This window comes from Cervus canadensis, chromosome 13, assembly GCF_019320065.1.
Source record: "Cervus canadensis isolate Bull #8, Minnesota chromosome 13, ASM1932006v1, whole genome shotgun sequence".
Classification (NCBI taxonomy): Eukaryota; Metazoa; Chordata; class Mammalia; order Artiodactyla; family Cervidae; genus Cervus; species Cervus canadensis.
In genome coordinates, this window is record NC_057398.1 from 59,626,630 (window position 1) to 59,654,565 (window position 27,936).

A 27,936-nucleotide genomic window follows, 5' to 3' on the forward strand; every position below is an offset into this window, starting at 1 on the left:
GCTGCAGGACTTACTGTCACTGTGTCCTCAGCCAGTAATTTACTCTCTAAGCCTCAGTTTCCTTACCTCTAAAATTGGGATGAAAAAAACTTACCTTAGTATTTTAGTTTTACCCACCAGGGTTCTTGACCTCCTTAATCAATAAAAATTGATCAGAGGCCAGAAAAAAAATTCAGACAATGCTTTATTGGAGCCCCTGCTATAGCAGGGGGAACAAGAACAAGTAACAGTTTCCCTTGCTAGCTCACTGAGGGTAGGGTCAAGCTGGCTCCTTATATGGAGTGAGGGTAGGGGTGTGTCCAGGGTTGGGTTAGAGGGGTGGATTAGGTGGTCTGCCCACCCCTCTGGTGATGTTGAGTTTTAAGCCAACTTTTTCACGCTCCTCTTTCACTTTCATCAAAGGCTCTTTAGTTCCTCTTCACTTTCTGCCACAAGGGTGGTGTCATCTGCATATCTGAGGTTGTTGTTATTTCTCCCAGCAATCTTGATTCCAGCTTGTGCTTCCTCCAGCCTGGCATTTCCCATGATGTACTCTGCATGTAAGTTAAATAAGCAGGGTGACAATATACAGACTTGACATACTCCTTTCCCAATTTGGAAGCAGTCCATTGTTCCATGTCCGGTTCCAGTTTTTGCTTCTTGACCTGCATACAGATTTCTCAGGAGGCAGGTAAGGTGGTCTGGTATTCTCATCTCTTAAAGAATTTTCCACAGTTTGTTGTGATCCACACAGTTAAAGGCTTGGCGTAGTCAATAAAGCAGAAGTAGATGTTTTTCTGGAACTCTCCTGCCATTTAAGTGCATTTATATGGATTTCCCTAGTACCTCAGCTGGTAAGGAATCTGTCTGCAATTCAGGAGACCTGGCTTGATTCTTGGGTCAGGAAGATCACTTGGAGAAAGGATAGGCTACCTACCCACTCCAGTATTCTTGGGCTTCCCTGGTGGCTCAGATGGTAAGAATCCGCCTGCAATGTGGGAGTCTTGGGGTCAGTCCCTGGGTTGGGAAGATCCCCTGGAGAAGGCTACCCACTCCAGTATTCTTGCCCAGAGAATTTCATGGACAGAGGAGCCTGGCGGGCTACAGTCAACGGTGTTGCAAAGAGTCGGACATGACTGAGCAACTTTCAGTTTCACTTTACACATGTTTGGAGCAGCAGGGTGCTTGCCTCTGTGTAACAGGAAGTATTGTTTAAAGCATGGTGCGTAGCAGCAGGTATGGATGCTGTGATGTTTGTGGTCATTTCCACCACTTCACGTTAGGGATCCTCTCTGCAAAACAGCCAGTCTGCACAGTTTGACAACAGCCTCAGGGCAGTATCTCAAACACTTAGATGACGTGTCTATCTAGGACCTCCTTCAGTAGAAAAAGCAGAGAGCTCAAGCTTTGACCTCACATACCTGCATGACAAGGCTGGCCCGACCACTTACCAAGCTATGTAAACACCTCTGTGCCTCCGTTTCCTGCTGGTTATGATGCTGATACCCCCTCACAGGATGTTGAGAGGATGAAGTGAATCAGCACATATAATACCCTTGTACAAGTATAGATGCTCACTAAACCCATGAACTACTTTAACATAGCCTCATGAGGGCTGGACAGGACTGAGCTCCTGGTTTCTCCCAGGGAGAGCAGACACAGCAATTAAAAGGGAGTGTGATAAGTTCGTTGACTGAAGTGACTTAGCAGCAGCAGCAGCATGATAAGTTCCAAATTTTCATTATCATTATGAATATCAGATGGAAGCCAATTTCAGTATTCTCCACTAATATGGAAGCCAATTTTCCTCTTCTTACAATTTAGAAAAGAGCCATTCGTATTTACTGAGCACCTCCAAAGGACATGGCTGTGTGCTGAGCAGCAGTGACAGAAGACATCCGTTTCTAGGGAGGAAAATGTCTTGTAATCTCTTTACTAGCTTCACATCTCTGAATTTCAAAAGCACCAGTAGAAACGAACACAATGTTCTGCTGTACCCTTCTTCCCCTGGGTCCCAGAATTCAATTAAAATCATGTTCCATCTTGCCTGATGCAAAGTGTTTTAGATTAAAGGAGCCTGGAATGCAAGGACCATATCTGTAAAAGCATAACTATAATGGACCCCACAAAGTACCATACAAACAGAGATGCTGAAAAAAGTCCATTGATGATGAAAGAAAATCAGATAGGTGGATGGTTAGACAGCTACACAGAGCTTTTCAGCCAGTGATTCCTTTATGAATGCAGCCTGCGGGACTGTTAATGAAATTTTTAAAAAAATCTTATCATCATCATATCATTTCAGATTTATTGCCTTCTCTTTTTAGTCTCTCTTAACCTCAGTTCTGGCAAAGCCTATTTTGGTGTGTTGCTCTTTGAACATACTCAAAACCCATGGCAAGCTCCCCTTTAAAAAGGCATCGGCGTGAATGCCATGGGAAAATGTACTCCAAGGTTGCAGATGAATTGATATGATTTCCTTGATTGTATCTTTTTATTTATGAGGCATAATTTATGAGCACTGGAGAGCAAACTGCAATGAGTGATGACTAACTGCAGCCCAAGTCATAAATCAGGAGCAGTGAAAGAAGAGGTGATTTTGATCGAATCTATTGAATTAGTTGTTGGCCTTAGCCAATACAGGTATCGGAAAGACCTTTTTAATATCTATTTGTCTCTCTCCTGGGAGTGTGATCACAATCTCATTACATGCCCCTAGGAAACAAATAATTTAATTGTTTGCCTGTTAACATGTAACCTATTTACTCTTCTTATTAATTACTGGCATGGCTGTTCATGTTGGACTTGTTTGTTTCTGATGTGAATTGTCATGAAAATATATTCATATTCTCCAGTTTTTGTGAATAATGTTGCCTCCCTAGTGCTGCTTGATATGAAACAATATTGTTGAAATGTTTCTGTTTTATCAAAAATTGCCATTATTCCACAAGGAAGTATGTTATAGAATATCACAGAAGTTGCAGAGAACTGAAAAATTCCTCCATGTATTAATCCTCTGAGAGTCACAGTTAAACTTCAACTTGTAATAAACAGCCTGGAAAAAAGTGCAAAATCTCAAAATGCTTCAAGGGGAAGGATAGCCGCTATCACTTACATTAGGAGTCATCAGATAAGAGGGTTTTTGTGAAAGATCACTGGCTGAATTTGGTTATTCCTATGTGAGTGTTTTAGCCGTTCAGTTGTGTCTGACTCTGCAACCCCATGGACCGTAACCAGCCAGGCTCCACTATCCATGGAATTCTTGAGGCAAGAATGCTGGAGTAGGTTGCTATCACTTCTCCAGGGGATCTTCCTGACTGAGGGATTGAACCTGAGTCTCCTGCATTGCAGGCAGATTCCTTACCTCTGAGCCACTAGGAAAGTCCCATCATTCCTATGGTCCATTTTTATATGGAAAATGATAGCAAATACATGACCAAGTAGACATCAACTGGATACCAGCAGTCTAGAAAGCATTGCTAGGTTAGTTCTCTTGGTCTTATCAAGACTTGTAGCATTTCCTCAACCAAAATATTTTTATAATTAAGAAACCCTGAAATTTTACATTAAGAATTTCTCTTTGCACTAAGACTGCACTTGGAAAACATTAGTCCTAGAGAATGTTGTTTGAGGAAGTTATGGATGGAGAATGTTATTTGATTGGCTCAAATAACTCAATGAGCCATTGAGTGAGACAAAGCATTAAAATGAAAACTACAGTTAAGCATGGAAATTGTGCTAAAGAATAGTTAGGTCATTCATGTAAGCACCCAGTAGGTCCCCACACTAAGGTTTCTAAAGCATCTCATGGACTGTAGCCCACCAGGCTCTTTTGTCCATGGGATTCTCCAGGCAAGACTACTGGAGTGGGTTGCCATTTCCTTCTCCATTGAATGGCTGAAGGTATTGACAAAAGTAGTTTAGATGGGAGAACCATCCTCACTGGAGTCGTGATTCCTTCTCTTTCTCTTTTACAAAATTTCTTACAAATGCTTCTGTTCACAAACTCTTGCTTTCCTTCTGGAATAACATTAGGAGGAAAAATGTTGGGTGAGAGGAATTAAGAACATTTTAAAATAGTTAATAACGTTCATCTGGGCTGCATGGGGGGAGGGATACTCAGCAAGTTCTCGAAATAATAGTATTTCAAGAAATTTGCACCTGAAGTGAAAACTAGGTGCCAAATGGTCATTCTACAAAAGCTAGTGAACTCTGGTTTGTTTGGAACTCTGTCCACTGTAATAAACTCGGTAGACGATCATTGCAATTGTAACATATTCAGCCAGATACATGCTGTGTGTTTATTTGAATGGCTGATGTGTATGTGTTAGTCACTCAGTCCTGTCCGACTCTTTGCAACACCAGGGACTGTAGCCCACCAGGCTCCTTTGTCCATGGGATTCTCCAGGCAAGACTACTGGAGTGGGTTGCCATTTCCTTCTCCATTGAATGGCTGAAGGTAATGACAAAAGTAATGCAAAGTGCAATTCTGAATAGACAACATGTGAATAGAAATTGAAAAAACTGTATGATTTCTGCACCTGGTTCTGTAGGGGATAGCTCTCTGTGTTTCTCAAACAAGACTGAGCACAAGAATCACTTGGAAATGTTTTTAAAACGCGAGTTCTGGGATCATTTCACTAGACATTCTCTTACAGGAATGCAAACTGATTCTGAAAATAATAGCCAGGGAGCACGTTTGGACAAAGACTCCACTGAAGAAAGATTTATAAAAGGCAGTTTTCAACAGAGGACAAACAATTGAACCCATTGTTTCCACAGCAGTGAGATTTGGGCAGCATGGTGGCAGATGTTGGCATGTCATGTAATTAAAACTTTTTAAAGCAACATATAGAAACTAGTCCTAGGAGGCTGGGAAAGTGGGCAGAGGGTAGATAAAAGAACAATTTTATCTTTAATGGACAACAGCATAAGTCACTAGTTGGTAATAGTCACTAGTTAGATAAAAATTAGAATGAAAACAAATAGATCTACTCTTTCGTGAGTCAATTAGAAAATTTGGGGTTATATCATTTTAGTTATTTTTTACTTATTCAAATAGTTAACCTGTGTCTTCTATGACATCTCCTTACATTGTAACTCCTTTCATGGTTTCACCCAAAACCTTGGAGAAGAAAGCACCCCATCTCAGCCAGTTCTAACCTGTTGTAATTAATAGCACTAAGTTGGGAAACTCCTAACTCTTATAGTTATAATGTGTGGGTGAGTGTGTTGTATGTATGTGTGTATATATGTGCACATGTGCAAATGTTTGTTAAACCCAAATGATAAATAGAAACTTTAAATCACCTTTAATTTTTTTTATTATCAAAGGATAAATATGTCCAACTAGATAGTGTGGGTGTGAGGATAGTTTGCATAAGTGAAAGATGAAATGTAGCCTTACGTTTTTTCGAGCTTGAGCATGAAATTCATAAACTGTACTTTAGTTTTCAACTCTTAAAAAGTCCGTTCTTTTTTCTGAGTAACTCATACATTGTTTATATACCCTGGTGGCTCAGTGGTAAAGAATCTACCTGCAATACAGGAGATGTGGGTTGGATCCCTGGGTCAGGAAGATCCCCTGGAGAAGGAAATGGCAACTCACTAGAGTGTTCTTGCCTGGGAAATCCCATGGACAGAGGAGCCTGGCAGGCTACAGTCCATGGGGTCACAAAGAGTCAGATATGACTTAGTGACTAAACAACAGCAACAAGAATATGTGAGGGGATCTTGGAATACAAACCAGGTGTGTTGGTGTATTAGTTGGGTAAATAAGAGGTAGATAGGTGGCAGATAGACACAGATATCGTGTTGGCCAAAAAGTTCATTCAAGTTTTTTCATAACATCTTATGCAAAAATGGAAATGAACTTTTTCACCAACCTGATGGGTAGCTAGATAGACAAAGTAGGCAACTCTACCTGCATTCTCAAGATGTCTCATTTATTAATGTTTGTATAGGTTCATTCAAAATAGAAGATCAGAGTACACTACGCACATTTCCCCATATAAGATCTCTGCTTTTTCTTTATCCACCATATAAAGATGGACCTATATCTTGGGGCCATTGTTTCTCAGTAGAAATAAACCATAAGCATAATCTGTTAGTGTTTTTATCCTGAACTTTAAACTATACTTTAGTTCCTTTATCTCCTGTTTAGCTGGGCATAGACAAAAATCTACAGCGATTTTTGGATAAAGGACTTTTTACCTTGAGAGAGAGAGAGACAAAAAGAGAGTATCAGTGACAGTTTCTTTCTGCCTTTTCTTCTGGCAGTTTGGCATAAGAGATACTGCCTTGTGGTGCAAGTCTTGAGAAATCCATAATGCTTCATTAGCACAGCCTTCTTCATTGTAACTGCTTTCATTTTCAGAGGAGCTCATGTAAATAGGCTGCTCCTGCTTTGCATAAGCATGTTGATTTATATGAATGCTATTTTGATCTCAAATTGATTGAATACTAAAAAGAAAGACTAGGAAAAAAGCACTGCATTATGAAGGTCTCCTGTCAAAGACAAAAGACACTAGAGCCTACATTCATTCCCAGTTACTGATGGGGAATTCTGTATGGCCCAGTTTAAAAAAAAAAAAAATACTTCTAGAGAAATATAGTAAAATACTACATTATTGAGACTCAAGTGTTTTAAAATACCATGGGTTAAATTATATTTTGGAACGAGAACTCCACCCCATAAAAACTCATGCAACACAGAAAGGCATGAGGTCTAGACCTAACTGCCAACATGAGCATTAAAAAGCCTTGATAGATTTGGTGCTCAGTAGTTAATCTGCCTGCCGTGCAGGAGACACGGGAGATGCAGGTTTGATCCCTGGGTCAGGAAGATCCCGTGGAGGAGGATATGGCAACTCACTCCACTATTCTTGCCTGGAAAAACTCCTGGACAGAAGCGCCTGGTGGGCTGCAGTCCATGGGGTCTCCGGGAGTAGGACATGACTGAGTGACTGATCATGAATTAATTGGCAGCTTGCTGAGTTTTTATTTTGCCAAACCCAGCTGCACTTTCCTCCTTGTGTTCTTTTCCAGCCTTTGTGGCCCCTACTAAAACCATGTATGCACTTAAATTACCAACCAAAGCCTTATACACTTGGCAAAGAGTTTGATATCAGTATGTTCACCTTATTTTGCATCCCTTTCTCAAGAATATTTATTTTCTTTTCAAACTTTGTCACTTATTGTGTAATCAAAATTGCTTTCCTACCCTCCAGAAAGAAATTCTCAGTAAAAGAGGTTAGTCTGGAACAGACTAAAGTCAGAGGCTCTTTCTCATCAGCCTTGCAGTCTGACCTCCTCATCAATTATTTCCTATAGCTACTCTCCCTGTTGTAAGACTGACCATGGCCATTCCAGAGGGGGTGGTAAGAGCAGCTGTTGTCTTCTGCCCTGGACCCTGGTTTCCACGGAACCTGGCTCTCCCATTGCTAAGATAGTTTTCTGCTCCTTACTTCCCTGGGTCTATCAAAACAAACCCTCATCATTCAAGGCAACCTGGGTATGTCTGTTTACTCTTGCAAGCTGAGATTTTACCTAAACCAGAATTGCAGGTAATTGTCTATAGACAAGTCATTTAATATTCATAATCCCGAGTATCTTATTTATTTGTATGGATGACATGCAGAATCAAAAGCACAGTTTTGCTGGAAAGAGCAATAAAATTTCCTGGAGAGTAGAATTCTAGTTTCAGGTCTTATGACTTCTGTCTCCTTGAACAAGAGAGTCACAGTTCAGAGGCTTGATTTCCTCATCTGTAAAAGGGGCCAATAATATATTCTCCAACCACCTTACAAAGTTGTGTTTGTGAGGACCTAGTCAGTGAAAATTTGTTAAAGTGTCTTGTAAAGTATAAAATTTATACAAATGTGAGTGAATATTATGCACACAATGGGAACAATGGATCAGAGCACTGCAAAGAGCAGGTTCTACTTAGTAAGTAGGTTAGTTATCTCTTTTTAAAATGGGGATGTATATCAGTTATTTCTCAATAAAACTGGGGGTGAAAAACAGGGCTTCTGGCAATCCTATCAGCAACAGACTGGCGATTTGTTCTTGACCGTATTTCAAGAGCAATTCAACATCAGAAATGTTACTTTTAGAGAAATCTGCAAAAAAAAAAAGTACAGAAACACTGATAGGAGTTAGCCTAACTGCTGAAAGCTCTCTGATATTCATTAAATTCTCTTAAAGATATTAATGATGTGAAAGCAAAATAATAATGAAACTAAACTCTCACTGCAAAGTATTCTCCTACAGTGTTTCCTAAATATCTTGCATTTGAACATTCCACATGCTCTTTTAACATCACACACCTAGAACATGTGTACTATAGAATCAAGTTTTCAAGACTTGCCTTTAAAAGCTCAAAACAAATATATATAATTAAATACATATAACATTTGTATGTTATAAATAGACAATTATATATCACATATATTATATGAATTATAATATTCATGTATGTGTATATATGTGTGTGTATAGACACACACACACAAAGACACCAAATGCAGAAAAATGTTCCTGAAGTTAGACTTGCCCAACACGAAAGCTTACTAAGGAAGACTCCTACTCCTAAACATGCAGACAGTCCGCTCGTATTGCCATTTAGATCTATCATCCTGATTGATCACTGTGTAGTTGGCTATTATTGGGCCTAATTTAACCCTATCCACTCACACATCCATCTACTGTGTCTATTGTACCTGACATTCTACAAATTACTTACTCATGCAAATAATGACCTAAGGCAACCTTTTAGGATATTCGTGTTTAATTATACAAATGGTGCTTGATAAATAAGATTACACCTCCTTCCATATGTTTATTCCCTCCTTGATGAAAGGAAAATTTAATTTTCATGCAGATTGAGTGAGGACAGGGTTTAAGAATTGCTGAGTTTTATGGAGTCTGCAGATCCATCCAGTTTGCAGAAGCTGACAAAAATCACTCCACGCCCCACACAGGGATGAGCAGCTTTTCATTAGGCTTAAATCAGCTGATTGCATTTGGAAACCGAGGTTCTAATCAGCCCCTCTGTGTTCACAGGGTCAAAGGCTAAAAAGAGGGAAGACCTGCCCTCCTTTGTGATTGTGAAGTTCCAGGATCACAGTTCCTCTCATTCTGTTGTGTTCAGTTGCTCTGGTTGCCAGCTTCTTTGCAGCTTGAGGTTACCTTGCTTTTGATGTGTCTTACTGATTTCTCTTTGGAGGTCTGGGCCGTGAATTCAGCAGGAAAAGCCCCCAGCAGCTGGACGCGGTGTAGAACTGGACCTGCCCCACCGGAAGGTCTCAGGGCCCCCAAGTTCCACGTGATCTCTGCCACCCAAGCAGTTGTCAACATCAGCGCCCCCCAGAAGCCCAACGGGATTGTCACTCTCTACAGACTGTTCTCCAGGAGCACCAGCGGGGCCCAGACAGTGGTGAGCAGCAGTATTCTGATTGCTTTACTCAAATAATCAAGCTTGCTGCCCCTGCTTTTTGTTAGCCTTGATCCTTCTTTCTTATCCATCTGTTCTCAGTTGCCCTGTGGTGACCTTAGTGACGCAAAGATCCCACTGCAAAGAAATAGCATCAGGAAACCTACAGAAGATATGTAAATGCTTGGGGTGAGGAGGGCTAAAGGTGGCATTCAAGACTCCACCGATCTTGTAAGAAGCCTAAGACCTTAGAGATAATCAAATTAATTGAATGAATTTAATTAGAATACACATGTCAAGCACTTAACATAGTAGTGGCTTGTAGTAAGGGGCCAAGAAACAGTCTTTGTCAGTGATGTAAGTGTTAATATGAAAAAGGAAAAAAAAAAACAGAGCAAAGGAAAACCTCAGAATCCCCATTTTCCATGAGAAAATCTCTAATAATACACTGAAAACTCAGTCTTTTGAGAAAGTTCTAGGTCTTTGGAAAAGACAGCAGAATAGCTCAGCTCAGCCCTACTCCACTGTTCATGCATTAACACATTTGGGGCACTCTGAGAAGACAAGACAGTCCTGTGGAGGGAAATCACCTTTCACGTTGTGTTTTAGCCCAGCCACTGGCGGAAAAGGACACTAATAATCAACTAGTCTGGTTCCTGCATTATTTAAACCAAGAGACTACCATCCTGAAGATGAAGTCTCTTTTCTCTGCAGGACAGCTGGTATCACTCTCACATTTCTCATGAATAAGTATAGATTATAATACTTTGTTCACACAGACCTCATAGAGAAATTGTGCACATCCCAGTATTACATGATAAATTATTTAGACTGATTGAGGGAACAATTTTGGCAAGTGTGGAGAAATCCTTTGAGGCCAGCGTGCCAGGTATGGAAACACAATTTCAAAAGATCACTCACATGCAAGGAAGTCTCGTATTGAATGTTAAAGAAATATTAGCATATTTTCTACAAGGCTTCCGATTCAATAAATATAGATGATGTAAATACAATCAACCCTTGATTATCCATGCTTATAAAGTGATAATATTAATAAACTAAAATAATTTATATTTGGAGTGCTTTGTATACATTTTTCTAAATAAGAGGTAGCTCTTCTTAATTAAATGTTGCTTATGTCAATGTGAAAATGAGTTTCCAGTTTCTGAGCTCTTCTGTTCTAAAGAGCACTTAATAAAACCACAATAAGGCAAAAAACATTTGCTCCAGATAAACTAAAAAGTTTATAATGCAACAAAGGTAACTGAGGAAAAAACTATATTTCATATAGAACAACACCCTTAGAGAAACACATGGACTTTCAAACTCTTAAATATATATAAATATATCGAAAGAGCAAGAGAGTTCCAGAGAAATATCTACTTCTGCTTTATTGACTACGCCAAAGCCTTTGACTGTATGGATCACAACAAACTGTTGAAAATTCTTAAAGAGACAGGAATACCAGATCACCTGACCTGCTTCCTATATGCGGGTCAAGAAGCAACAGTTAGAACTGGACATGGAACAACAGACTGGTTCCAAATTGGGAAAGGAGTATGTCAAGGCTGTATATTGTCACCCTGCTTATTTAACTTCTATGCAGAGTACATCATGTGAAATGCCAGACTGAATGAAGCACAAGCTGGAATCCAGATTGCAGGAAGGAATATCAATAACCTCAGATATGCAGATGACACCACCCTTATGGCAAAAAGCAAAGAACTAAAAAGCCTCTTGATGAAGGTGAAAGAGGAGAGTGAAAAAGTTGGCTTAATACTCAACATTCAAAAAACTAAGATCATGGCATCCAGTCCCATTACTTCATGACAAATTGATGGGTAAACAATGGAAACAGTGGGAGACTTTATTTTGGAGGACTCCAAAATCACTGCAGATGGTGATCACAGCCATGAAATTAAAAAATGCTTGCTCCTTGGAAGAAGAAAAGCTATGATCAACCTAGACAGCGTATTAAAAAGCAGAGACATTACTTTGCCAACAAAGGTCAATCTAGTCAAACCTATCATTTTTCTAGTTAGTAGTCATGTGTGGATGTAAGAGTTGGACCATTAAGAAAGCTGAGTGCCAAAAATTGATGCTTTTGAACTGTGGTGTTGGAGAAGACTCTTGAGAGTCCCTTGGGCTGCAAGGAGATCCAACCAGTCCATCCTAAAGGAATGCAGTCCTGAAAATCCATTGAAAAGACTGATGCTGAAGCTGAAGCTCCAGTACTTTGGCCACCTTGTGCAAAGAGCTGACTCACTGGAAAAGACCCTGATGCTGGGAAAGATTGAAGGCGGGAGGAGAAGGGGACGACAGAGGATGAGATGGTTGGATGGCATCAATGACTCAACGGGCATGAGTTTGAGTAAGCTCTGGGAATTGGTGGTGGACAGGGAAGCCTGGCATGCTGCAGTCCATGGGGTCACAAAGAGTTGGATACAACTGAGTGACTGAACTGAACTGAACTGATACATAAAATATATTTCAAGCTCATAATACTCAACTTTAGAATTTGAGGGGAGTTTTGATACCCAAATTATTGATCCACACAAGGAACAATGGCAGAATATGAACCTTAAATAATACTGAGTTTGAAATATAATTCAAATATAGATTTTTTTTCAAAAAGGCATCATTCTGAGGGTCACAGAACTTGGTCAGTATTTTGTGAGCTTTATGCCATTTTCTAGTATCTATGGTAATAGACAACACTCTGCCTTGTGATTCCTATCCTGTGGCCTCAAACTTCTATCTAACTGTTATCTCATTGCATTTTTTGGCATGTGTAAGCCATGCCTCTCCCGCTGGGTTGGTCATTCCTGAGGGTAAATACTGTGCTGGATGCTAGGGTGCATCTCCCAGAGTAACTAGCGACACACTGTTTTCAGACAATGTATGATATGTGATAAAAGTGAACCAACTATCTGTGACTTGTGACCCAGCCTCATCTAGCCTTCTCTCTCCTACAGCTGGCTGAAGGCCTGGCCACCCAGCAGACTCTTCACAGCCTGCAGCCCTTCACGACCTACTCCATTGGGGTGGAGGCCTGCACTTGCTTCAATTGTTGCAGCCAAGGGCCAACAGCAGAGCTGAGAACTCCTCCTGCTCCACCCACAGGATTGTCCTCTCCGAAAATCCAGATGCTGGCCTCGAGGACAGCCTCCTTCCAGTGGAGTCCGCCGCTGTTCCCCAATGGTGTTATTCAAAGGTAGTGTGGGAGAGCCAAAGGGAAAAATAAACCAAAATAAGACATGCACACAGACCTTCAGCTTCCCAACCCTCCCCAGGAAGACATGCTGATTGAACAGGTACCTATAGCAAAATGGGTTTCCCTGGTGACTCAGACAGTGAAAAAGCAGCCTACAATGCAGAAGACCTGAGTTCGACCCCTGGGTTGGGAAGATCCCCTGGAGAAGGGAATGGCAACCCACTCCAGTATTCTTGCCTGGAGAATTCAATGGACAGGGGAGCCTGGTGGGCTACAGTGCGTGAAGTTGCAAAGAGTTGGACATGACTGAACAACTAACACTTCACTTCACTCTATAGCAAAACAGACAAAGAAATTGAGTGGTCACATTCCATACAAAGTGTTTTAAAGATAAAATCAGCTAAGGCTAGAAAGGTGAACAACAAAAATAAGAAACAGAAGGCAGGGACTTTCCTAGCAGTCCAGTGGCTGAGACAACATACTTCCACTGTAGGAGGCACAAGTTTAATCCCTGGTCCTTCGTGACTCGCGGTGTGCTGCCAAAACAATGAAAGAAAGATGAGGAAATGTGTTCCCCTTCGTTGAAAGAATGTGTCCTCCTCACGGTTCCCTGGAATTTTTCACTCTGCAGGGCTCAGCTAGAACATAAGGAACTTCTGTGGCTGAATCAGAATTCCTTTGGTGTAATTTAAAGGGTTGTATTGAACCACTGTTTGAAAGAGCAAAGAAGTTATTTCACTCAAAATAATCTGTAGAGAGAAGAGATATTCTTTATTTCTGACAGGAGAACAGTTTTATCACTCTTCTCTAAAAAGAGAAATATCTTATCTGTACCAACAAGGATTCCTGGCTGCTGGGTGGACAGCAACATGTGCATACCTGGGACTTCTCTTATCATTTCTCTGGTTCCATCTGCTGCCCACTTCCAACAGCATTAAATAAAGTGTTTCTGGAAATAGCTGTCTCCCACAAGTGGGAGTTTTAAAGTGCTGGTAGTTTGGTGAAAGCAAAATGGCTTCTCACTAAACATCATCAGGTTTAAAAGCGAGTTAGACTAATTCCGCTGACTGTTTCCCCTTTATGTGTTCATTCTCCTTCCAGCTATGAGCTCCAACTCTACATGGCATGCCCTCCAGATTCAGCCACCCCCTGTAGCCCCAGCCAAACCGAGACCAAGTACACGGGGCCAGGGCACAGAGCCAGCCTCGAGGGTCTCCAGCCCTACACCACCTACAAGCTGAGGGTGGTGGCCCACAACGAGGTGGGCAGCACGGCCACTGAATGGATCAGCTTCGTCACCCAGAAAGAACGTGAGTAGAAATGGCTGCCACCATGTGCCGGAGAGGCGGCAGGACAGCCAGAGGGGAGGCTTGTCCTGAAGGGAGGGGAACACAGTTCGCTAAAGGGATTGGGTGTTCAATTCCAGGGAACGCTACTGAGACATCCATGAAGACAGCTATCGGGGGGAAATGCCCATTGGATTAAATAACATGGAGATCAAGAGGGAATTTAGGGAGGACTTCCCTGGTGTTCCAGTGGCCAGGACTCCGTGCTCCCAAAGAGGGGGCCCAAATTTGATCCCTGGTCGGGGAACTAGATCCCACATGCCGTAACCAAAGATCCTGAGTGCCACAACTAAGACCCAATGAAGCCAAATAATTTTTTTTTTAATTAATGAATTTAGGAAGATTTGTCAGGTAGCAATGGGGTGAAAACCAATTTAGAGGAAGTTAATACATGGGTAAGATGAAAATAGACAGTGAAGATGACTTTTTTAAAGAATTTTAATGAACTAATTTGGTAATTTTATTTGTTTCATTTTGACTGTGCTGGGTCTTCCTTGCTGCGTGGGCTTTTCTGTAGTTGCAGCGAGCAGGGGGTACTACGTGGTTGTGGTGCACAGGCTTCTCACTGCAGTGGCTTTCGTGTCAGTGCACGGACTCTAGGCGTGCAGGCATCAGTAACTGCAGCGTGTGGGCTCGGAGCACAGGCTCAATACCTGTGCAGGTGCAGGGGCTTAGCTGCTCCATAGCATGTGGGATCTTCCTGGATCAGAGATCGAATCCATGTCTCCTGCATTGGCAGGTGGATTCTTTACCACGGAGCCACCAGGGAAACCTTATTTATCTTTTAGATAACTTTTTGGAAAAGTTTGTCCCTCCTTTTCCTTACAAATGATATCATCACTCACTCTGCCAGTAAGCACTGAAATCTGGCCCTTCCAGGAAGAACAGAAGGGCTCCTGAGTGCAGAAAAGGGCAATTAACTAATTCATTGTGTCCTTATATTTCTATAAAATAACTCCTTTTCAGAATTGATAAGGTTTATATGTCTACTGTTTAAAACTGGCAAATACAAAAAGTATTAAGAGGTACTTACAATCAGAACCAGCTATGTAGTTTGTGGGGTCCACTGGAAAATAAAAATATGGGGTCCCTTGTCCAGAAATTATTAAGAACTTCAAAACAACGACAGCAGAGCATCAGACTAGGTCTAAAATTCTTCTACATGAGGGGCCCTGGGCAACTGCACAGGTTACACACCCATGAAGCCAGTCCTGCTTATCATCAATCCCACCACACCCAGAGGCAACCATCATTAATATTTTGGCATAATTTATTCCTTTAATCCCTTTTTATGCAGTTTTTATTACATGGTTGAGATCATACTCTGATGAAAATTTAATATCTGATTTTTATACTTACTATTATTTTATTTGCATTTTCCTTGGCATTAAAAACTCTTAGCCACCAAGGTTAACGGCTACATAATATTCCATCATGTGAATTCGTTGAGCCATTCCAGTTGTTTCTAATATTTTCCTTTTATAAAGGTGATGAGAAACTTGAACAAATGTTTGTGTGAATGTCTGATTATCTTCTTAAATGTAGTTTATCTTCAGCAAATGGAATTTACTACATCAGATGTTTTAAGTATTTTAAGTTTTTGAACACTTATTGCAAATTTGCTTTCCAGAAACACTGTATCAGATTGTAATCTCATATGATACTGACATTTTTAAAAGTGAGAGATACACATTCATGAAAATTCAGTGCCTCATACAAAGACCTTAATGTTCCTGAGCAGCAATATAGCAGGATGTTAGCAAAAGGTCATTTTTAAAGAGCTTGTTATTGCTGGCACTGTTCAAGCATTTTACAAATAATCCTTACTGCAGACCTGTGAAGTTAAGTACTGTTATTAACCAGATTTACAGATGAGAAAGCTGAGGCAGGGCTAAGGACTGTGCACTACGGTTCTGGGATGCTGTTCAGGTCAATTAGAATCTGAACTGAGGCTCCTGGGGCTCTGTGAGGAGCTAAAGCCAGCACTTCAGTCCCTCCACCTTCCACACTTAGAAAGTGGAAATGTTTCTCTAAGTTCAGGATCACTCAGCCCAGCAGCACCCTCGGTACTGCTGTATTAACCTGGTCGACCAGCCCCCTACTCTCTGTAATGGAGATTTCAGAACTTCTCCACCCTCCTCCAACCCCTCACTGCTCTTCACCCTGTTCCCACATGCCCTCACCATCCTCACCCACCTCACCCACCTGCAGAACTCCTTCCTCATAATTCACCAGGAAAGGAAAAGTCATCAATTAGTAATTGGCTTCCTTCCCACCCCAGACAGCCACATGCCCTGCATCTCCATGATCCCCATCAGGGACACGGCAGGAAGGGGTGGTCCTTCCATCTGAAATAGACCCTCCTCTTGTGTTTTGACCACCACTTCTATCACTACTGATCACCATTTTTCTATCCCTAATCTTCAATACATCACTGTTGCTTCTACCCTTCTAATTTTAAAGCAAACAGACTCCATTTCCTTTTTGATTCCTGCCCAGGCTCCCCACCCCAGAGCACAACTCTTCTAAAGAATGGTCTTCAAGTGCTTTCCCACTTTCTTTCTTCCCACATCTTATTTAGCTTCCTCCCAACTGATTTCCACATAGTCCCTGCATGAAAATCTCTTCCTAAATTTGCCCTTGACCTCCACACTGATAATCCACTGGGCATTTTTCACCAGTAATCACATTGACTTCTTGGGAACATTCAGTGAGATTGAACCTTCAATCCTTGGTTAAAAAATGGTTCTCCATACTTTGCATGGCAAGTCGCTCCCAGTTTTCCTCCTTGATTTTATTTATTTTTTTAATATTTATTTATTTGGCTGCATCAGGTCTTAGTTGTGGCAATCAAGATCTTCACTGCCTCATTTGGGATCTTTTGTTGCAGGGCACAGGCTCTCTAGTTATGGGGCATGGGCTCTGTGCGGGCTTAGTTTCTCTGCAGCATGTGGAATCGTTCCCTGACCAGGAATTGAACCCATATCCCCTATATTGCAAGGCAGATTCAGTGGTAAAGAATCCGCCTGCCAATGCAGGAGACACAGGATAAGTGGCTTGGATCCCCTGGGTCAGGAAGATCCCCTGGAGGAGGAAATGGCAATAATGGCACTCCAGTATTCTGGCCTGAAAAATCCCCTGGACAGAGAAGCCTGGTGGTCTACAGGCCATGGGGTCACAAGAGTCAGACACAAGTGAGTCACTGAGCATGCACGTACCTTCTTAGCCACCAGGGAAGTCCCTGTTCCATTTGAGTCAACTTTGTTGGTTGATCTCCCACCAATCAAGTTTAAGCTTCAACCCCAAACTTTGTCTGCCCACACTTTCCCCTTCCTCCCGCTTCCCTCTTTTTTCCTTTTTCTTCTCCTGCCTCACCTCTTCCCTCTTCAGATGAGTTCATCTCTTCCAAGGCTTCCATTGCAAAGGCTGATTCCCAAATGGTCCCCTTCTCCCCAAGCCCTCAGCTTGAAACCCAGACACCCATACCCAATTTCCTCATCTGTCTTTGAGCTTCTCATAACCAGCTTGAGTTTGGAAGACTCCCCAACAGAGCTTATATCTTCTCCCTTAAATCTGTGCCTCCTTTAGCCTCATTCTCTCCACTGTATCTCTAGCACTGGGCAGAGGGTCTTAGATACCCAGAATGTGTTGTTTATGGAATGAGTGAAGGCATCAGAACTTCCTTGACATTGGAGAAGTGGCTAAAGGTTGCATTAGTACCGAAGGAGAAAGGGTTCTCTTAATCTGCTTACTGAATCCACAGACATGGAAAATCACGACAAATGACTGGCTGTCATATGGGGTTTAAATACTACTTATGTTCCTTTTAACTCATTATACAAACTAGCAGAGAGAAAATGTGGATCAGAGAATACAAACCACAGGATGCTTTGAAGATAGCATTTGCAGTTTTATATAAATGTAATCTCATGTACACTCAGTAAAGCGCCTGGAGACGCATTAGCAGCGTATTCTGCCACCTCTTCCTAAATTACACCTTCAGTGGGAGAGCAGTGGTAAAGTACAAATGTTTAACACCTGGCCTCCTTGAGAGAAAAATGTCATGACTTGAGGTGCTTGCCAATTTCCACAGTGTAAATACTCCCACTTGACTGATTTTAAGTTGCCAACACGACAACCCTGAACACAGAGTTGGGAAGAGATCGTGTACTATTATGTAATATTTCTACCCTCCAGAGACAATAGATGTAAACAGCCTGAAGAGCACAGATATTAAAATGCAAAGTTTTAATATTTATTACCTTTGTTTTAATATATTTAGGTTTACATGATTTAATTGTTAATAGTGGCTGAGTTCAATAACCAACTCACAAAATTCCTGAATATTTAGCAATCAGGATGAACCAGCTCAGAACTGGAGTGCCCCCACAAAGTGAATTAGTAAATAGTGCTCCTTTAAATAAATGCATATTGATTATAACAAAATAACCTAGCCTTTGGAGTTAAGCAAGCCTGGGTTCAGATCCTTGGTCCCCTACCAGCTGTTGACATTAAGCAAGTTATTTAATCTCTCTGAAACTTAGCCCCTTCCTCTGAAAAATTAGGAGCTAATTCTTACAAGATTGTCTTAAGGAGTAACTGAAAAAAAGTACATCAAGTACTCTATTGTACGTGCATTGTACTACTTTATTGACATAGTAGTTATCATTTTCTCAATCTCCAAATCCATTATTCCTGATTATTTTGATAGTTTGATCATTCTTTTTTTCTTCAGAAAGATCTCCACATCCTACAAAGCAATAACGCCCCTATCTTTCTATTTTCATACTATTTACAAGCCTTCTCTTTATCTATACTGTTACAATGTAGGGGATAAGTGGAAATCTACAGAAATTAAATGAAAGAGTGAAACCACAACAAATACAATAGTGTGTTTCATTGTGATATTAGGCTCAATTTGTGTTAAAAGAAAAACAATATTGAAAAATGGCTTGATACTTCTTGTTTCAATATTGCCAGAAACATTTTCCTCTGTTTATGTAAGCATTTTCCTCTCATCTTATTTTGAAAGATGAAGACCAAATTTGTCTTCCTAGTTTAATCTATGATCACAATAGCATAATGATTCCTTATTTTGTTATATTTCCCCACATCAGCAACACATGGATTTGATTTTAAAAGAAAAAAGGATACCCAATTTATTTCTACCACTCACTTTTTTCCTAAAAGCCAATTTCATATATAGCTGGATCTTAGTGTTGTTACAAATGTATTGATTATTTTGGAGCAAATGAGATCTCATGAAATAAATCTCTTCTGACTTGACAAGATGATATGTTATCCCTTCATTTGTTGCTATCAAAATGATTCATTTAAAAGATGAGCCTCTGTTAAGGCTTGTTCTTCCTTTATTTTAGTAAGGAACTGAAAAATGAAAAGGGAGCATTCCTGCTAAATGCACACAAAGTCACTTCTCTATCTGATATAATACTTACTAGACCTGAGCTTGATTATATACTAATGTACTGTGCTATTGATTGATTAGTCAGGGCAATGAATTATTATTCTCGAATTGCTATTTGCAAGGCTTTTTAACTATCTTAGAAAACAAACTAACAGTTCAAGAAAAAGCTTTAAAAATAAATGGGTGCCAAAAGAACATAATTCACCATCTAAGCAGTTTGGTTGGGAGAAAAAAATATATATTAACTTCATCTAGTCCTTAGGGCTTTGTAGCAATAAATATCAATTTGATATGAAAAATAGCTATCCGCTGGAGTTAATAGTGTTAAGAATACTTTACCTGTTAAAAGAAGGAAAATGTAACAAAATGTGAGCTCTGGGGCTATGCTGATGAGCAGAACCATTGTATGTTAATAGTTGTATTGCATAAAACACCATTCTTCATTGATCTTTTTTTTTTTTTGGAAAGCAAGTGCAACATTGCTGAGAAAGCATTTCACACATGTTTCCGTGATTTTCTTTTCACCCCCCAATGCCAGGTTTTTCCTTTAAGCTATAAGGTAAATAGGAAGGGTTCTAGCAAGGGCAAAATTTTAAATGTGTGCTCATATTTGAAAATAAAAAGCAGGCACAGACACACACACCACACATAGACCCCCCCTATTTTTAGAACTTAGAGCCTACTCTCAGCTGTTGTTAGAGCGCAGCTCCTCTGCCCGCTGTCTTTGGAACCGACCCCCCTCTCCCACAGTGCCGCAGTACCGCGCCCCGTTCTCGGTGGACGGCAACCTGTCCGTGGTGTGTGTCAACTGGACCAGCTCCTTCCTGCTTAACGGGCGGCTGAAGGAGTTCGTCCTGACCGACGGAGGACAGCGCCTCTACAGTGGCCTCGACACCACCCTCTACATCCCGAGGACCGCGGACAAAAGTGAGTCTCCTGCCCCCGTTTCGCAGCGCGTAAGGAGCCGGGTTTCCCAGCTTTGCAAGATGCTCGATCTGAAAAGGTGACCCGCAGACGTTCAGCATTATTAACACGGCCTGGGTTTAGTGACCACTTATGGGAAAATGACGGCTCTGTGTCAATCAGTGGCCTCCTGGTGCACTGCGTTTGTGATGCCGTCCTCGGAGCACTGATCCCGCTGACCCGAGGGTCCCCAGGAGCGAGGCAGAGGGCAGGCTGTGTGTGCCCGAGAAACAGCACTCACTAGCCGTGTTGTTGCTGCTCAGTTGCTGAGTTGTGTCCGACTCTGGGACACCATGGACTGCAGCGCGCCAGGCTCCCCTGACCTTCACTGTCTCCCGGAGCTTGCTCACACTCGCCTATTCTTGAACCACTGATGCCATGAGCAATGGGTATCCTGAAATAATACACTTTGAGGGGCTTTGGAGTTTTTATTGAGACACCCCCAGCACAGTTAGGCCATGACCATCTCCAGATATTAAGGACCCTGAGTAAGGGCTTTTCTTAACCAACCTCCATATCTGTTCTTGAAATAACAACCCTCTTCCCTCTAACACCAAATTCCTTCACCCTATTTAATTACATGTGCTGCTTCTGTTTACCATGTTTTTAAATTGAAATGAGAAAATGCTTTATAAGATACTATTTTCTGAGGATCAACATAGCCATGGGAGCAATAGATGAGAGGTCATTATGAACAATCTGGATTTATACAATGAATTAATTAGTTTTTTTTTAATTTCCTTGAAACTATGTACTATTTATTTTGACTAAAAGGTACAGGTAAACAATGAGCTCCAGCATTGCCTTTATAGCACTTGAAACTAATCGATAACATTTTTACAACAATTCGGCTACACATTTTCATGGTCGCAGTTCTTGGTCACCTGGGCAGCTTGTTGTGATGGGGAGATAGCCTCTGGCTGGGAGATTCGTGTTCTACCCCCTGCCGGGCCTTTAACCATCTGTGTGACCTTACAAGACTCACTTCCCACGGGGTCCTGAGTACTGTAAGAAGTATTTAGGCCATTTGATTTCCAGGATCCCTTTTGAGCTCTCCTGCTTAGTGAGAAACTCTAGGTCACCTAGTGAAGGAACACCTATGAGTTTTAAAGAAACAGGTTCAGATCATATGCAGAACAAGATACACTGTATGTATTGGGTTGGCCCAAAAGTTTGGTTTTTCCATAACAGCTTATGGAAAAAGCCAAATGAACTTCTGGGCCAACCCAATATTATCCTTTACTCCTCTGATAATTCTTTTCCTTTGCTAGATAACCTCTGAACTTCTTTAGTTCTGTTACTTATATATATGCTACTACTACATTAATAATAGCTGGTTTTCTTGATAGTTTTTAACTTTGAAATTAAAGTTTACATAGTAGATAAAACCTCAAAACTTGCTGTGGAATCCTGTTTTCAGACTGTTTCATGTTCTAATACACTGCTTTGCTGAAACTGTGCCCACTATTTGTTGATGTTGAGTAACTAAGTCATCTACCTCTTGTTTAGCTTTCTTTTTCCAGGTCATCTGCACTACAGAAGAAGGAAGTGTTAAGACGCCTTTGATCCAATATGATACTTCCACTGGATTTGGTAAATATCTAACTCAAATTATATTTAGTGTAGCATTTACTCATTTTCCTAAAGAAACATGCATGTTTATTTGTACATACTTGTTTGTTTATGCATATATGTGTGTGTGTATATATAAGTATATACACATCTTAGCATAGACTATATGGAAGAAATTGTGTTAAGTGTTGTAAGAATTTGTTTTTAAATCCTCATGAAACTTACATTAGGCAAGGGGTTAGGGTATGCTCTTAAAATGCCAAATCATTGAATTGTAGATGCAGAGAGATATGACAAAACTTCTCTCCTAATCACAAATTCTGTCAATAAAGAGCCCTATGAATTTGTTTACCAAAAAAAGTGAATTTATAGGGGAAGTCAGAGGAAAGAGAAAATACTCTAATGCCAATTTGTGTGGATCATAACAATAATATTCCAGATTCAAAGACTAAAATGATGAATTTGGGAAATTTCTGTCTTGTATCCTCTGTAAAAGATTATGATTGACTGTTAATACCAAGTAATTTAGTTGAAGTGGTGAAATTGCAATTTTTATGGAGCAGCTTTTAAATTGAGTTTTCCTCATAATCTTTGCATCTAACATAAAATAATTTATAATTTCAAAGGGCAAGTTAGAGAAATGCCAAATCTTTTCCATTAAAGTAGAATTGAGACTACTACCCTATTTTAAATTCCAGTAAGTAATGTTCTATCTACTTTGTATGCTTATTTAGTTTGCTTTAAAAAAAAATCCAAAAATTCTGAAACACAGGTGTACATACATGTTGTTATTAAAGATAACTTCAATCTATAAGAATAATGAAGTACTATTCTGTTCCGAGACATTACATGTCTGAATGCCATGTAAAATCTCTTGTAACACCTAATGCATAGAGTATTTCATCTTACATAATAGCAGCTGTGGGACAGAGCAGACCTCATTCGATCTTCTTTTAGGAACCCCAGTGTTTCCACAAGTGGAAAAATTAAGACCTGAGGGACATGGGGACTTACCCAAGAATGCCCCCTGCAAGCTCATTCAGTTCAGTCACTCAGTCGTGTCCAACTCTTTGCGACCCCATGAACTGCAGCACACCAGGCCTCCCTGTCCATGACCAACTCCTGGAGTTTACCCAAACTCATGTCCACTGAGTCAGTGATGCCATCCAACCATCTCATCCTCTGTCATCCCCTTTTCCTCCTGCCTTCAATCTTTCCCAGGATCAGGGTCTTTTCCAATGAGTTGGCTCTTCGCATAAGGTGGCCAAAGTATTGAAGCTTCAGCATCAGTCCTTCCAATGAATATTCAGGGCTGATTTCCTTTAGGATGGATTGATTGGATCTCCTTGCAGTCCAAAGGACTCTCAAGAGTCTTTTCCAACACCACAATTCAAAAGCATCAATTCTTTGGCACTCAGCCTTCTCTGTGGTCCAACTCTCACATCTGTACATGACTACTGGAAAAGCTATAGCTTGGACTATATGGACCTTTGTCAACAAAGTGATATCTCTGCTTTTTAATATGCTGTCTAGGTTTGTCATTGATTTTCTTCCAAGGAGCAAGTGTCTTTTAATTTCATGGCTTCAGTACCATCTGCAGTAATTTTGGAGCCCAAGAAAATAAAGTTTGTCACTGTTTCTATTTTTTCCCCATCTACTTGCCATGAAGAGATGGGACTGGATCTTCATTTCTTGAATGTTGAGTTTTAAGCCAGCTTTTTCATTCTCTTCTTTCACCTTCATCAAGAGGCTCTTTAGTTTCTCTTCACTTTCTGCCATTAGGGTGGCGTCATCTGAGTATTTGAGGTTATTGATATTCCTCCGGCAATCTTGATTCCAGCTTGAGTTTCATCCAGCCCAGCATTTCACATGATGTACTCTGCATATAAGTTAAATAAGCAGAGTGACAATACACAGCCTTGACATGCTCCTTTCCCAATTTTGAACCAGAGCATTGTCCTAAGTCCAGTTCTAATTGTTGCTTCTTGACCTGCATACAGGTTTCTCAGGAGGCAGGCAAGGTGGTCTGGTATTCCCATCTCTTTGAGAATTTTCCACAGTTTGTGCCATGAGCCTTGGCTTTAGAAAAGTAGCTCCCTGCCCTCTGCTTCATGCCAGTCTAATGGCGGCTGGCATGGATCCAGAGGCCTCTAAGCTGGCCCTCGCAAGGGGCTAGGCTTGAGATGATCTCTAGACTCTCCTGCTCAGGTAACCAGGCTGATGGCAGGATTCTACCGCCTTACCCTGCCCTTAGTGGACCTGGAAGCCTTTCCTATCTGCCTGGCCCATTCCAGTTCTCCCAGGGCATTTGAATGATGACTTGCAGAGCCCTTGCTGCTTAACCGAGGGGCCAGAGCGCAAGAAGTAAAGAAACTATATGTTAATGAGTGCAGGCTATTAACAACCCAACAGAATATGGGATCTGCTGTCTCAATATCTGATTTGCACAGAACTTCACAGGAACAGGGCGGTTACAGGAAGTGAGGGAACTCTGGATTCACACAGCTACATGTGTTCTGTGATGAGATGTTTGTAGCAATATTTGTCTTGGTTCCAGCCCCTCACATGAGGCCAGAAAGGACTTTCCTCCCAGGGCACATAGCTGTGATTAGGCTTTCCCCAGGGTTACTTTGCATGCATGCAGATGTGCTCAGTTGTGTCCAATTCTTTGCAGCCCCACAGAAGGTTACTTTGATAACCCTCTTGAAAATCTCCTCATCCTACCTCCAGCTGTATTTCCAGGGAACATGCCAAGGCAGCTGCAATTTCCAACCTGAGAAGTGTTAGCAGGGTCTCCTGAGGATTGTCAGGGTCTCCTTACACCCCGCCGATCCACTGTACCATTTCCCCAGCCTGAGTACTAGTGTGCCCAAACACTATAAATTCTTGTCTAGTTTATTATCAAACAACAGAGCAAGAAGTCACAAATTTGCCTTTTGAAATAATGTTTCCCTTTTCTGTCCTTGGCTTTTGCAGGCTTGGTGCTGACAACTCCTGGAGAAAAGAAAGGATCAGGAAGCAAAAGCAGGGAGTTCTACAGCGAGCTGTGGTTCATAGTGTTAATGGCAGTGCTGGGCTTGATCTTGTTGGCCATTTTCCTGTCCCTGATACTACAGAGAAAAATCCACAAAGAACCATATATCAGAGAGAGGCCTCCCCTAGTGCCTCTTCCAAAACGAATGTCTCCATTGAATGTCTACCCACCCGGGGAAACCCACATGGTATGTTTCTAAAGGCAGCCTCGCTTCTCTCCCAGTGGACTAGAATATTTGTTTTTATTTAGAAGGAAAGATTTTCAAAACCATAGTAATAAGGAACTAGATGACAACTCAGTCTGGCTAAATGTGGGGCCAAGGGAGGCCAACCCTTGAACAGCATTCTCAGCTTTGGCTGCTCATTAGGTATATATTTTTTATTTGTTTATTTGGCTGTGCTGGGTCTTAGTTGTGACACTCAGAATCTTCCATCTCCGTTAAGGCATGTGGGATCTTTAGTGGCAGCCTATGGGATCTAGTTCCCCAACCCCGGGATCGAACCTGGGCCCCCTACTTTGGGAGAATGGAGTCTTAATCATTGGACCACCAAGGAAGTCCCTCGGTTGCACAATAGAATCACCTGATGCTAGAGACAGAATCTTGGTGTGTCCCCCCCAAATTCATATGTTGAAACCCTAATCCCAAATGTGATGATATCTGGGGGGAAGGGCTTTGAGAGGTAATTAGATTGTGAGGGTGGAGCTTCACGACTGGGATTAATGCCTTTATAAAAGAGACCCCAGGGAGCTCCCCTGTCCCTTCCACCATGTGGGGACCAGGAAGTGTGCCCCCATCACACATTCAAACTGTTGGCACCTTGATATTGGACTTCCCAACCTCTGGGATTTAAGAAATAAATTAGTGTTGTCTCTAGGCCACCCAGTCCATAGTGTTCTGTTATAGCACATCTGGGAAACTGAAAAATACCAATGCCTGGACCTTATCCCAGAAATTCTGATTTCATTGGCCTTGGATGGGACTTGGATATTGGTATTCCGTTTCTAACTCCAAAAGTGATTCTAATGTGCCCTGAGGGTGAATATGTCTGCTCTATAGTTATGTCAGGACATGGCAGAAGAGAGTTGTATGTTGAAATCAGCTGGAGAATTTATAGGTTATGTTACTGTGCAACTTGGAATTAGAGATAAAAGGGAAGATGGGGAGAGATTTACATGGTAGCAGTGCTGGGTCTGTCCTTGGCTGTAACACCCTGCACCAGGGTGGATGGATGGCTCTTTATGGCTCCAGACCACCCATTGCCAAGACAGAAGTCAGGCCAAGATTCAGGGGCTAAAGGTAACACAGAGGGTGACCCAGGGCATTGCTGACAGAGCACTAATTGAAGGTGTAAAGGAGACTGATCCCCCGGTGCACTCCGGAGTGGGGCTGTGTTTGCCTGGGCCAGGAAAGGCTGTAATTTCTAATCTCCCCCAGGGACCAGTCTGCTCCACAAACTGTGTGCCAAAACCCATCTGCCTCATGCGACATCCTCCCCAAGTTTGCACTAGACTCTGTGAGCTAGTGGCCACCGCGTGTAGCTGAAATTCTGATCACCAATTCCAGTGTGTAGGGGAGGTTTTCTACACCAGAACAAAATTCTCTGACACCAGCTGGGTGTCTTCCAGTTCAATTCCGTTCTGTTGCTATCTACCCAGAAATAGCCTCAGGTCCCACTAGAGTCTCAGTCCTAGGAGACTCTTGCCTGCTCTGTGTCCCCTCCCTGCCAACTTCAGACAAGTCCAGGTTGTGGCTGCTGGCTACAGATTGGAGGTTCCAATGACCCACTCCTTCAGTTTTTAAATTCTTTAACGAATTTAACAAATGGTAACAAATTTTTAATTGTCATTTTCAAGACCACAAAGCATGAGTTTAGTCCAGCTAGTTTAAGTGCAGGTTTTACTTCTACAGTCAGCCCTACATACCTACAAGTTCCACACCGACTTGGTACTGATAAGATCTGAGCTTTCTTGGATTTTGGTACCCATGGAGGGGTCAGTTCCTGGAGCCAATTCCCCTTGGATATGGAGGGACACTTGTATTTACTGGCCTGCAGATTCTTTCATTCTCTGAAATACTAAAAAATAATGCAGTGTCACTTTGGACTAAGCAATTAGTTTCTACTCACTGAGTGGTTTAAGTTGCAGAACTCTTTATGTTATGAAAATGAATCTCCAGATAGTATTAATGTGTGGCTATGATTATGCTGTCCTTGGAGAAACACAAACAATTTGTTTTTATTTTAAATTTATTAAAATATAGTTGATTTATAATGTGTTAATTTTGCTGAGGAGCAGAGAGATTCAGTTTAACATATATATATATATATTCATTTTCATATTTTTTTCATTGTACATTATCAAAGGATATTGAGGATAATTCCCCTGCTGTACAGTAGGACCTAGTTGCTTATCCACCCTGTATACCATAGTTTGCGTCTGCTAATCCCAAACCCCCAGTCCTTACCGCCTCCATATCCCTGCGCTTTGGCAACCACAAGCCTGTCCTCTATGCCCTTAAGTCTGTTTCTGTTTCACAGATAGATTCATTTGTGACACATTTTAGAGTCTACCATAGGTATTATCATATAGTACTTATCTTTGACTTTGGCTTACTTCACTTAGTATGATAATCTCTAGGTCCTTCCATGTTACTACAGATAGCATTCTTTCCTTCTTTTTTATGGCTGAGTAAATATTCCACTGTGTAAAACAACACATCTTCTTTATCCATTCATCTGTTGATAGACATTTAAGTTATTTCTGTATCTTGGGTATCGTAAATAGTGCTGTTATGAATATTGTGGTTGCATGTATCTTTTCAAACTAGAGTTTTGTCTGGACATATGCCCAGGAGTAGGATCACTGGATCATAGGACAACTGTATTTTTTGTTTATTGAGGAACCTCCATACTGTTTCCCATAGTGGCTGTACCAGTTTAGATTCCTACCATGTGAATAGGAGAGTTCCCT

At 41.3% G+C, this 27,936-nt stretch overlaps 1 protein-coding gene across 1 annotated transcript in view; it reads left to right on the forward strand.

Annotated features, from left to right (window-relative positions):
• The window catches only part of USH2A (usherin), an 893,901-nt gene that overhangs the window by 834,307 nt on the left and 31,658 nt on the right, over positions 1–27,936 (forward strand). The window contains exons 65-70 of the mRNA XM_043484771.1: positions 9,206–9,415; positions 12,388–12,626; positions 13,728–13,936; positions 20,148–20,324; positions 21,870–21,953; positions 24,909–25,153. Coding sequence (XP_043340706.1) covers positions 9,206–9,415; positions 12,388–12,626; positions 13,728–13,936; positions 20,148–20,324; positions 21,870–21,953; positions 24,909–25,153 — 1,164 coding nt within the window. The remainder of the gene's footprint in view (positions 1–9,205; positions 9,416–12,387; positions 12,627–13,727; positions 13,937–20,147; positions 20,325–21,869; positions 21,954–24,908; positions 25,154–27,936) is intronic.